The sequence below is a fragment of the Lolium perenne genome, chromosome 4 (assembly GCF_019359855.2).
Source record: "Lolium perenne isolate Kyuss_39 chromosome 4, Kyuss_2.0, whole genome shotgun sequence".
NCBI lineage: Eukaryota > Viridiplantae > Streptophyta > Magnoliopsida > Poales > Poaceae > Lolium > Lolium perenne.
In genome coordinates, this window is record NC_067247.2 from 336,888,690 (window position 1) to 336,901,844 (window position 13,155).

A 13,155-nucleotide genomic window follows, 5' to 3' on the forward strand; every position below is an offset into this window, starting at 1 on the left:
ACATTATGGAATATCTCCATGATACAATTGGTTCCAACCTTCTTTATAACATCCCAAAATTTTTGATTGAACTCAACGGAAATCGTCCTGTCATGGAGCCTTGTTGTGCTCCAGTTGAGAGATCGACTCTCTTACGTCCTTTTTCGTGAAGTTGGCAACAAGAATGTCATTCCACCCTTGAGACTACGTCGAAATATATTGATCATAAGTACCCTCTTCTACCATAGAAAAATAGTTTTGGGCAGGTGCCCCATATAACTTCTTATAGTAATTGGAAATGTAGGATTTTTAACTATTGCATAGGATGGTTCCACTCCTGATGTAACTAAAACGTCCTCTTCTTTTGATGATTCATCCCATTAGCTACTACACAAAAATATCTGGTATTACTCCACATCCTACACATGCTAAACCTTATCACACCGACACTTAATTAGTCTCTTCATCTCTCACGAGCCCAGCCACATGCTCATTAGCATCTTTCTTGGCAGCCCGTTCAACTGCACTAAGAGGGCTCTACTCCGAGCTCGTGAATAACTCTGAGAAGCCTCTCCTTTTTCCCTTTTGTAAGTGCCACTCAAGTTACAAGCCGACCCCCTAAGAAATTTCCATAGATAACAGATCTTATTCTGCAATTTTGTATAGGGGTTGCAACACTATCACCGAAGCCGATTCAACAACCACAATTGCGTAGACGCCTTCATCGAGTAACCACGAAAGCTCAAGCGAAAAGTTGGATATGTTGCTAAGATGAGCAGGGTTACTAGAGTCAGTAAACAACGGATCGAGTGTGATCTAACGTCACCCGCTGAAGAGCTCGCACCATTGCTAATTAAACTATGTTTTTTTGTTCTTAATTGATGCTAGATATAATGTGATCTAGCTTTTCATAAGTCAGATTAGTTATACTATTGGCCCAAGTACATTATCTTCGTTAGAGAACTAATTCTCTTAGGTCTAGAATTTCAATGACCCGCTAAAAATGAAATGCCATCTAACATCAAAGTTATTATTGTTATTTTCCTTTTTTTTTTTTTTTTGCGGAAAGTGAAGATAATATTAGCCCAACGTTCTTACAGAAAGACCTAGAACAAACATAAAATTACAAGGAAGCCCTTCTAGATCCCAACTCCGGCGACGAACAGGAGCCGTCGGTGGCGCGCCGCTGCCGCTGCTCCGCCTCAGGCCTTGGAATGGAGCCAGCCCCGTGGCAGCCGGGAAGTCGCCGATCGCCGGATCCGTAGATCCTACTCGCTGGAGCGCCGTCGTCGTCGCGATGAACACCATCACCATCTTCACCTTCATCTTCAAGCTCCGGATCCTCCACCACGCTGGATCCGGCTGGGGCACTACAAGCGCACCAGATCCGTAGACTGGCGAGCTCGGGGAAGTCGGCCACCACACGGAGAAGCTCCAGGGAGCGCCGCCACGGAAGGGGAAGCCAGCCGACACCAAAACCCGCACCAACGCCGCCTCCGCCTCCATGGCGCCGCCGGCCGGGATCCTACCAAGCCCTACGCTATGTACAAGCCTGGATCCACGGTTTCCCCAACCTCCCGCCGCCGGAGCGGCCGCCGGAGGCGGAGGAAACCGTGAATCGCCGGCGAGCAAGGTGGGTTGACGGGGAGGTTTCAGAAAAACGCCCCTCTCGCTACAGTGGTGGGAGAGAGGAAGCGTCCAACATAGGGAGTACTTTTGAGTCACAAATACAAACCAACTACTACAACAAAACCATCCTGGTCACCCCGCATACTGTCACTAGGACCCACTCAAACCCAATAGACCACGCATGAAACTTAGCAAAAATATCGGCCATGTCAATCTTTTTAACATGCATAAATGCATTGTTGCGGTGTTAACTACGTACGGAGTAGAAGATACCTCCAATCCTACCATAAGGAGGTAGACAGTGACGGGATGCATAATCAGATAATCTGACCCTAATAAGCACGATGAAAAATATAATGGCATTGACGTAATTTGCTACACAGCTGTATCCGGGTCCATGCCGACACTGGATTTTGCCTCTATATACATCTCGTCTGGATGGAGCCCAGCTCGCTTTCAAGCAAATGCCGGAAACAAGTTAAAGCCAACTTTCAGGTTTCAACCAGACACAGTGATCGGATCGCTACCCAGGAACGCCTATATAAGGAGGAAGGAATCGCCATCAACATCCCCGTCCTCTCCTGTTCACCCTACTCAAACTCTTCATGGGTGCCTTCTCTTACCACGCCGCCGGCATGGTGCTGCTCATGGTAGCGATCCTGGCATTGCCGCGGATTGCGGTTGCCGGCAACCCGCCGTTCTCGTGCGCTCCCGGGGCGACGCAAGGCTACGCGTTCTGCGACCGGCGGCTGCCGGTCGAGCAGCGGGCGGCGGACCTGGTGGCGCGGCTATCGCTAGCGGAGAAGGTGTCGCAGCTGGGCGACGAGGCGCCGGGCGTGCCGCGGCTCGGCGTCCCGCCGTACAAGTGGTGGTCGGAGGGGCTGCACGGGCTCGCCTTCTGGGGCCACGGCATGCACTTCGACGGCGCCGTCCGCGCCATCACCAGCTTCCCGCAGGTGCTGCTCACCGCCGCCTCCTTCGACGAGAAGCTATGGTACCGGATCGGGCAGGTATGTACATCGGCTCGGCTAACTGGCACCAGAATTCTCGAAAGCATAGTTACCAGTTCAGGTGGCAGTGGTGGTGCCAGTCAGCCACAGTACCTCGGAGGACAATGTGCTCTCCTCCGTCCTGTCTGACTCTTGTGGCGAAAAAAGGGAAGTGGAGCTCGTTTAAAAATAAATAAATCTAAAAAGTATCTGAAATCTTTAAAAAAATCTTTAAAAAATATGCATGCACACATATATGTGCAGTATATATGTACAAATTTGAGTAAACTTATATACACAAAAAATACGTATACATGGACCATCTATATCTATTTTTTTTCCTTTTAAAGCCACAAGTTTACAAATGAAAGCATTCTTTTATGATATTTTGCACTTGTAGAAGACATTTATACATATTTGCAGAAAAAAAATGTAATTTTTTTTAAAGTATGCGGCTCACTAAAGCCTCGAGGTCAATTCGCAACTTGGTCCTTTACAATCTCTCTCCATGTCTAATGTCCACTATTTTGTAAAATTATGACTTACTAGACCCGAGAACACATGAATAGAAAAGAATTTTTTTCCCTTCGAAACGACCTCATGGAAACTTCCAACAAAATTGAGTACTACAAATCAAACTACCCCTGTAATATTGTTTATATAAAAATCATTCAAACCAAAGAGACCCTTAATGCTAGTCTAATTAGAATACAACGTAACCCACATAAAAAATGCTAAATGATGAAGCTGACATAATGTAACTAATCGTTGTACATGATGATATAACTGGATAAAGGTTTATGTAAAGTTCAATCAACCATAGTAGCTACTACCCCGATTAAAGTTTGTTAGGCTCATCTTTAAAAAGCACCTATCTTAGGAAAATAAATAAATCAGAAAATCTAATGCTTTCCATATATAATTCACCGCCTACCTGTTTTTTAGGGGAATTCACCGCACTAACTATTCAAGCCAACTAAACTGAACCAAACGTTATTCATGATGATATTGTCGGTTAAAAGTTTACGTAAGGGTCAATCAAACCATTCTACTCCTACTAGCTACTTCAGGACAGAAATGCACAACTTAATTGCAGTTAAACTGAAAGTACAGACGAAACATGATTGCAGTACAGGAAAAGGTCAGTGAACAGCAGATGTACAACCATCTTATTCGTCGAGATCGCTACCGATCGATAGGAAAATGAATGGGTGAGAAGATGCAGATCTGTATGCCCATCTAGCCTTTGTGCCTATCCAACAACCTATGTTGATTCCTGTACCCACCATTTCTTGTACAGACGGCGCATTCGTCATGGTAGGGGCCGTCCCTGGTCCGTCCAGCTCCAATATTAATCAGTAGTGTTAATGCTACTACTTAATCTGCAAGGACGCCCGGTTAGATCCCGGTTGTTTGATCGATCATGTCTTAAATTTGCTCGTTGTTTAGGATGTTTAACTGTATCTGTCACTGTCTAACGGATATTCTACACGAAAACGCATGGTTGTTGTTTACCTGAGAATATACTACTCCCTTCGTCCCATATAGTATGTCAAAAGTTTGTTAAAACTTAAATGTATTTAGATACTATTTAGTGTCTAGATACATCTAAATTTAGATAAATCTTAAACATTTTTTATGAAATGGAGAGAGTATGATGTTTTGAAAGGTTTTCCGTATGGTATATATGCTTGTGTTTCAGAAAAAAAAAAAACTAGATGGCGGTCCAACTTGATATAGAAACAAAATTAGCAAGTCCATGCATCTTGTAGACACAATGTAGTTAGACACCATAAAAGCTTCATCAGCCATGTTGATAACTTTTAGAGGGCCTCTTCTAATTTTATATGTAAGAGCTTTCTCCTGGATATGCTAGTGTATTACGACTATACTAAAAATGGAAAAAGTAAGATAGAGCAATTGGCATTTTCGACACGCTCATTGTCTTCGCTAGTAATATGAAATATTATGAGAATTATTGAAAGAAAAAAGTGAACGATAAGGTTACGTTTGAGTTTCAGGAAAGAAAACTACATACAGCAACAAAAATAGCAAGTAGTCATTCTCAAAAAAGAAAAGCACTAGCAAGTAGGGAATAAGAACATGCGCCTATGCCTTATTTTATTTTTGCAAATTGCGGACACAATCTAGATCTAGAGATGATAAACCTTGGAAGGTTCCTCAGTCATGTTGGTAGCTTTTAGAGGACCTCTTCTAATTTTGTATGTAAGAGCTTTCTCCTGGATATGCTAGTGTATTACCACTATACCAGAAATGGAAAAAGCGAGATAGAGCAATTGGCATTTTGGACACAATCATTGTCCTAGCTACTAACCGAGTGATCACACGCATAGTTCATCCGTTCATTCCTGCCACACGTGCCTGTCTTTGTCACTTGTCACTGTGTGGCCGCCATGATCGATCACGATGATCAATTAAAGAAAACAGCACAGCTCACATTAACGGGTTAGGTACACTACCTTTTGTACTGCAAAAGTGGTTCACTTAGCTGGGCATGCACCAACCGCGCGTGCACCGGAAGCATCGGTCCTATCTATCGATCGATCAGCTGGTAGTCGTGTGATCGCCTCAATCTAGAGTCTAAATTGTCTGCCATGTGAAGAAATGTTCATCCGTGATCACTAACGGAGGCTTATATCCGTCACACTGTGAAATATTCTTGTTTTTCTTTGTAAGAGGGATTCCGCATCACTTTCCATTGGCTTACCCGTTTAACTTTATTTCTAAAGCGGGACGAAAGCCTATTTCAAGGAGGATCACTAATGGATATGATGATGCAGGCGATCGGGACGGAGGCCAGGGCGCTGTACAACATCGGGCAAGCGGAGGGACTGACCATCTGGTCCCCCAACGTGAACATCTTCCGTGACCCACGGTGGGGCCGCGGCCAGGAGACCCCCGGGGAGGACCCCACGACGGCGAGCAAGTATGGTGTTGCCTTCGTCAGGGGGCTACAGGGTCCGTCGCCAACGACATTGCAGACCTCGGCCTGCTGCAAGCACGCCACGGCGTATGACCTAGAGGCCTGGAACGGGGCCATACGGTACGACTACAAGGCATGGGTAACGGCGCAGGATTTGGCAGACACCTTTAACCCACCATTCAGAAGTTGCGTCGAGGAAGGGAAGGCGAGCTGCGTCATGTGTGCCTACACCACCGTCAACGGCGTTCCAGCCTGCGCCAGCTCCGACCTCCTCACGAAAACGTTCAAAGGAGCCTGGGGATTAAATGGGTATATCCATGTACATCTACAGGGTCGAAAAGGGGTTATTTTGAGTTCTCGGAAGTCTCATTTGATTTTTTTTGCATCCCATGTGCAGGTATGTTTCTTCGGATTGTGATGCAGTGGCACTTATGCATGATTCGCAGGGCTATAGGCCGACACCAGAGGACACGGTTGCGGCTGCCCTTGCGGCCGGTGAGTAATATTGCCCACGGCTCTCTTGTCTCCTTTTACTTATGCGGAATTGCGCAAAATGTGTTTGTTCCGGGCATGGAACATCTCGTACATATCTGTGTCGTCTAATCCACTTTGTTCCACACTTTAAGATCTGTTGCTAGGTATCATTCATCCAAAATGAATTGGCACATATACCAAATGATTTGGAACAAATGCCACTCTCACAGAATTGCAAGACGTGATAATTGGTACTCAACATACTGTAAGAAAAAGAACTGATACGGAAGTTACAACTTGTTTTCAGGTCTGGATTTGAACTGCGGGAACTACACGCAGGTGCACGGCATGGCGGCGATCCAGCAGGGGAAGATGTCGGAGCATGACGTGGACAGGGCCCTCCGGAACCTCTTCACCGTCAGGATGCGACTAGGCCACTTCGACGGCGACCCGCGGGGCAGCTCGCTCTACGGGGGCCTCGGCGCCGGCGACGTGTGCTCGCCCGCGCACAAGGCGCTCTCCCTCGAGGCGGCGCAGGACGGCATCGTCCTCCTCAAGAACGACGCAGGCATCCTCCCGCTTAGCCGACCGGCGGTCGGTTCCGCCGCCGTCATCGGCCATAACGCAAACGACCCCGCCGCGCTCTACGGCAACTACTTCGGCCCGCCGTGCGAGTACACCACGCCGCTGCAGGGAATCCAGGGGTACGTCAAGAACGTCGCGTTCCTGGCCGGGTGCGACTCGGCGGCGTGCGGCTTCGCCGCGACCGGCCAGGCGGCGGGGCTAGCGGCCTCGTCGGACTACGTGATCATGTTCATGGGTCTCAGCCAGAGGCAGGAGCAGGAAGGGCTCGACAGGACGAGCCTTTTGCTGCCTGGCCAGCAGCAGAACCTTATCACCGCGGTCGCCAGCGCGGCGAAACGGCCGGTGATCCTGGTGCTCCTCACCGGCGGTCCGGTCGACGTAACGTTCGCCAAATCGAACCCAAAGATCGGCGCCATTCTGTGGGCGGGGTACCCTGGTCAGGCTGGCGGGCTCGCCATCGCCAAGGTCCTCTTCGGGGAGCACAATCCCAGCGGCAGGCTGCCCATGACGTGGTACCCGGAGGATTTCACCAGGGTGCCCATGACGGACATGCGGATGCGCGCCGACCCAGCCACCGGATACCCCGGCCGGAGCTACCGCTTCTACAAGGGCAACACCGTCTACAAGTTCGGCGACGGCCTCAGCTACTCCAAATTCTCCCGCCAACTAGTTGTCCCTTCAACAACAGGTAACACGAACCTGCTCGCCGGCCTGACCGCCACGCCAGCTGCCGACGGCGGCGCGAGCTACGTCGTGGAGGAGATCGGGGCCGACGGGTGCGAGCAGCTCAAGTTCCCGGCGGTGGTCGAGGTGCAGAACCACGGCCCCCTGGACGGGAAGCACTCGGTGCTCATGTTCCTCCGGTGGCCAAACGCGACCAGCGGGCGCCCGGTGAGCCAGCTGGTCGGGTTCCGAGCCCAGCATCTCAAGGCCGGCGAGAAGGCCAGGCTGAGGTTTGACGTCAGCCCGTGCGAGCACTTCAGCTGGGCGACTGAGGACGGCACGAAGGTGCTCGGTGCAGGCTCGCATTTCCTCAGGGTTGGCAAGGACGAGTACGAGATCAGGTTCGACCCCTAAATATCAGGATTGATTTCGTCCTTCTGTTCACAAGGCGCGCGGTGGACAGAATGACACATCGCATGCAGGAACGATTATTTATTGCTAGCTGCACATTTCAAATGTCGACCGATTAAGTTAATTATATAGTTCAGTTGCCTCAGAATTAAAACTGAGACGTGCATGTTTTATAACACCCCAGATTATGTATAGGAATTTGACGAAAGTCAAAATCTCATAGTAATACAAAAAAAAAAAAAAAATACAAGGTTGTATATGTATGAGCTCTTCCCCATGTACATACCTATGCTTGAGTATATTACAACGGAGTTGGTGATTGTACATGTAAAATTGACCAAAATTTGTAGACCAACTCCGTTTATCAACTCCGTTCTTACTAGGCTACCCATGTTTATGCTATCTTTTCTTGAGATTCCTAAAGGAGTGAGGAAGAGACTTGATTTGTATCGATCTCGCTTTTTCTGGCAATCTGATGAACATAAAAAGAAATATAGATTATCTCGATGGAATATAATTTGTACACCAAAGGATCAAGGGGTTTAGGTATTGAAGTTTTTGAATTAAAAAATATGTGTTTGCTAAGCAAATGGATTTTCAAATTACTTTCCGAAGAAGGAGTATGGCAGCAGTTGCTGCATAATATATTAAAAAAAGACTTTGGCTCAAGGTGAGGAGAAACCCACGGATTCTCCTTTTTAGAAGGGATTAATGCGTGAAAAAATTGATTTCTTCGAGAGGGGCGCATTTAAAATTGGGAATGGGTCGATGGTTAGGTTTTGGTAAGATGTTTGGCTTGGCGATGTTTCGTTAGCTCAACAATATCCGTCTCTTTATAATATTATCCAACGGAAAAATATGTTGGTATCTACGGTTTTGGGTCAATCTCCTATTAATATTAGTTTTAGAAGATCCCTTAATGAACATAAGTGAAATTTGTGGTTACACTTATGTGAGCGTTTAATGTCGGTGCAATTGTCCCACGAATCTGACAAGTTTGTCTGGAAGTTAAGGACTCGGGTTTGTTTTCGGTTAAATCTATGTACCTTGACCTTAAGAACGATCATACTAGATTTCTGCGAAAATATCTTTGGAAGATCAAAATCTCCCTTAAGATAAAGATTTTTATGTGGTTTCTCAATAATAAGGTATTGCTTACTAAGGATAATTTGATGAAGAGCAAGTGGACAGGTTGTCAAAATTGTTGTTTCTGTGATAATAATGACACGATTGATCATTTGTTTCTTTCTTGTCCGTTTGCAAAATTAATTTGGCGAATGGTATTTTTTGCTTATAACATTCCCCCTCCATCCAATATTACTAATATGTTTGGTAATTGGTTGAGTAAGGTTAATAAGAAGGATAAAGAACATATTCGTATTGGTATTTCTACGATTTGTTGGTCTATATGGACAAGCAGAAATGATATTGTGTTTAATAAACAGAAGGGGACCACTTTTTTGCAGGTTATTCTTCGTGCGGCGCATTGGATACATCTTTAGGCATACCTTCTCCCGAAGGACCAACGGGATACTATGGCTATCGGATGCAATCAACTTTTGACGATCGCATGAGACTGATATTTTCAAGCTACTGGATGGCGGCACATTAGAAGAATTGAAGATGGATAGTTTTTATCTACTTTTCATACTTGTTTGGCTGATTCTTGCCACAGCCTTAACATTCACATGATTGTAATAATTATATATTTTGGATCTCTTTTAACAAAAGATATGGCTATGTGCATATATTAATGCAGAGATTGGAGCTATGCTCCCATAACTAAAAAAAAATTTACCAAAATTATCGGGTTCAATGCTCATATGGACAACTATTTATTTCAAGGATACGCATATGGTGGATACGCAACTGAGTATAAATATGCACCTAGTTAATTGGTACCACTAAATGGCGCGCATATGGTGGATACGCATCGAATTATTTTCTGCTTGCAAATGTGAATATCTAGTTAATTAGTACTACTAATGGCGCGCATATGGCAGATAAGCATCCATTTATTTTCAGCTTGAAAGTGTGAATATCTAGTTAATTGGTACTAGTAAATCGCGTATATATGGCAGATAAGCATCCAATTATTTTCTGCTTGAAAGTGTGAATATCTAGTTGATTTTTTTTTACGGTAAGACTAGTCACAATGGGAAGTATCATACACTAGTATCATGTACATGATACTAGTGTATGATACTACCTCCACAATACATAGTATCATAAGATAATAACATAGTATCATCATATTTAATGTTTTGTAAAATCTCAATGCAAATTTGTGTACATGATGTATTTGCCATTAAATTTTCTAGTTTTACGTGCTATGATACGGTATCATATTATGATACCACACTCGTCTCTCACCTTATTAATGGTGCGCCACATCAGATTTTTGCCAACATAACATGCATGATACTACTTATGATACTACCATTGTGGCTAGTCTTATCTAGTTGATTGGTACTACTAAATGTCATACGGCGGCGGATAAGCTACGACGGCGGATAAGCATCGAATTATTATATGCCTGCAATGGAACATCTATTTATAGATGCTCATATATGAGTCGTATTTCGCCATCACCATAGTGAGCACCTTGAGCGATCTCAAACCAAAGCCACAACCCGCATCCTTCGACCCAAAGCCGCGTCACAACATAACCAGGAGCATGAAAATCTTCGGCCTCCTCGTCGTCATGGCTGCCGCCTTTGCCGTGGCTTACCCAATTGCCACATCCGCCCAACTTTCATGGTACCCGATCGGGGATCCCATGAACGAGCCACACGTCCAGGAGCTCGGCGCGTGGGCGGTGGCGGAGCACGTTAAGCAGGTGCATGACGGGATCAAGTTCAGCAAGGTGGTGAGCGGCGAGGAGCAGTCTGACGCCGGCGTGAAATATCACCTCATCATCGAAGCGCTGAACAGCGGCGGCGAGCAGGGAAGATATGAAGCGATTTTAATCGAGGAGGTCAGGAGCTACACACGCACCCTCATCTCCTTTAGCCCTGCTAAGTAAGCGGCCGGCGACCAGATGACGGCGGGATAATAATTCAACCTGGAGTGGGATAATAGTTCAAGTTGAAATGGATTTGGATGTAATAAGCGTGTACCGATGGCGATGGGTAAGAATATGTAAGCCTATTTGAATTTCAGTTAAGTCCATGGTCTATATGGAATACTTGAATTTCAAAATTGTGAAGTCCTTTTTGCGGGTAAAATTGGGAAGTTTCATGTTTTTGAGGTGAAGGTGGTCGATATCCGCCGCCTCAGTAGATAGAAGAGAGTGACCTAGTATATAAGAGAAAACAAAGCCAAAAACTATATAAACTATATATTAACCGTTTATAAGGGAAGCCGGGCTGAAAAAATACGCAAGCAATGAGGCCCATCGTCCACACAACACAACTCAACCACTAAAAGCCACAAACTGACACATCTAGCTGCGAGGCTGCCGCCCCGACTTACACCGCTTTACAACCAAGCCGCACACGAGCCATAACGCTGCATAACCCAGCCGTCACATAGCCATCACCACCCAGTTGACTTTCCGCATACCTCGAACTTCATGCCAAATCCAGAACCGCCGCCCCGACGTAGTAAGCAGGACGAGCTTCGCATAGCTTGAAGACGAACCAGCCAAGTCAACGAACTAACAGACCACACAGCACCAGAATGTCACTCAAAACTAAGCAGTACCGCAACCTTGCCCCATAGGACTGTTGTTTGTAGTCATCGCTAGGAGGTACAATGACCTATTTGTATATGTTATTATTTTTAGCATTTTTTTATTGTTGTTGATGATTATTAATAGATGGGTAATTTTTTCGTAAAAAAAAGATGGTAGTATATATTTAGTATTAGCTTTCATTTGTTTATTTGTTGTATAACTTTGTACTAAATCTATGACACATAATATGGATCCGAGGAGTAATACTAAGTTATTCTCGCCTTCAGGAAGCCGTGGAAATAACGTTTCACACCGTACCCTAATGATAAATTGGTACTAAAATCATGCAGATAAGGATATGTACCAAATATCTACCAATTAAATTTCGTCCATTAACTTTAACCATGTACTCCGTAGTTATTAGTAGATACTAGTTGAATGCCCGTGCGTTGCCACGGTTTCTTAAATTTTATTGTTGTAGATGTAGATATAAGACGCACGGACATAAATGTGTATAGCAAAGATAGCCTTGTAATATAAAAAATAAGATCCTATTTTCATCGAAATGTAATTCAATAATGTCATTCTTCGTGTTCTCCCTCTCCCCCATCTTGCTTTTGGTCAATTCCTGAAATCGGGCTACACAATTAAGACTTGGCTCTTATCAAAATATTGCCGGGGCATCGTCGCCGCTCCAATCGTATATTCTACCGAGCAATTTGGTGTTTACTTGTACTCGCACGTCAAGTTGTTCATAACATATCACACAAATTAGAACCTCTCTGATTCACTTCTTTCGATAAAGAAAGTATATTGATATCTAGAAGACATGCCTCTTTGATTCATAAGACTTCAAAACTCGAAGTGGACAGCACGAAATTGAAACCATATGAAGTCCAACCAATGGGTTGTACACCATGTGAAAAACACAATGAGCTCACGGACATGATTGACCATTTACGCATTTCTACAAGCGGTCAAACCAGAATATCCTCAAGCATTATATTTGGATTTGAAATATAAATAATTTGAATCTAATTCATTCATTGGGAAACAAACAAGATACTAGAGACATTCCATGGGACTCCGGCCTCACAAACTCCTTACAAATGAAGTTATGATAAAAAAAACTTCAAGTAAAATACCTGAACAAAGGCATGTTGTACATAGTTGAAATTATCTATATTGTCGTATTCATATATAAAAGAGCGCATATGACTTGCAAACCAAAGAGTGAACGGAAGATCATATATATATCTAAACTGATGAACATAGAAATAAAGAACGATTCAAGTGAGCAAAAAACTATTAATCTATATACAGTCCTATGGTAATTAAATCATGATCCTTTTCTAACATAAAAAACAAGAAAAAATTAATATCATGATATTTGAACCAACCCAATAATCCTAGTTACAGGGGCTGATACTTGAACAAAAGTAATATATCTTTGTTAACTGTTTGCTAGACAAGAGCAAATAGACATAATGAACTGAACCGATGAAGTCCCATATCCTGCATCAATGCATACCCATGTCAAAGTCGTTGATGCTTGACTCACTCGAGCTGTCACGCACACATAGCGGCAGCCGACGCTGGGCCGTGTTGATGCTAGACATGAACCTGGCCCTCGACACGCCGACTGGCAGCAGAGGACACAAGTCTCTTCTGCTGCATCAAGAGCTACTTCTAGATCTTGCACCTCGTGGCTCCTATCGTCCAACGCAAGGGCTGGTGCCGATGGAACACGAGGCAGGGGAGGGGCGGCGCCAGCAAGGTTGACGCAGATGGTTCGAGTGTGGCGT

General features: G+C 44.8%; 2 protein-coding genes across 2 annotated transcripts; both read left to right on the top strand.

The window, feature by feature from the left end:
- The first annotated feature begins 2,134 nt into the window (after positions 1-2,134).
- On the top strand, positions 2,135-8,000 carry LOC127296563 (probable beta-D-xylosidase 7). Its single transcript, XM_051326681.2, has 4 exons — positions 2,135-2,618; positions 5,399-5,850; positions 5,939-6,036; positions 6,323-8,000. Exons 1-4 carry the CDS (start codon positions 2,214-2,216, stop codon positions 7,675-7,677), a joined length of 2,310 nt encoding a protein of 769 aa, XP_051182641.1. The 5' UTR covers positions 2,135-2,213; the 3' UTR covers positions 7,678-8,000.
- A 2,351-nt stretch (positions 8,001-10,351) lies between these two features.
- Positions 10,352-10,699, top strand: LOC127347908 (putative cysteine proteinase inhibitor 7). Its single transcript, XM_051374045.1, has one exon. The coding sequence runs from the start codon at positions 10,352-10,354 to the stop codon at positions 10,697-10,699; it is 348 nt and encodes a 115-aa protein (XP_051230005.1).
- The last annotated feature ends 2,456 nt before the right edge of the window (positions 10,700-13,155 follow it).

What these genes read in the sequence shown, in the direction of transcription:
- LOC127347908 (XM_051374045.1), top strand. Translation starts at nt 10,352, where the DNA reads ATGAAAATCTTCGGCCTCCTCGTCGTCATGGCTGCCGCCTTTGCCGTG.
- LOC127296563 (XM_051326681.2), top strand. Translation starts at nt 2,214, where the DNA reads ATGGGTGCCTTCTCTTACCACGCCGCCGGCATGGTGCTGCTCATGGTA. An exon ending in TATGGTACCGGATCGGGCAG is followed by an intron (nt 2,619 to 5,398) that starts GTATGTACATCG and finishes ATGATGATGCAG; the next exon opens with GCGATCGGGACGGAGGCCAG. An exon ending in GGAGCCTGGGGATTAAATGG is followed by an intron (nt 5,851 to 5,938) that starts GTATATCCATGT and finishes TCCCATGTGCAG; the next exon opens with GTATGTTTCTTCGGATTGTG.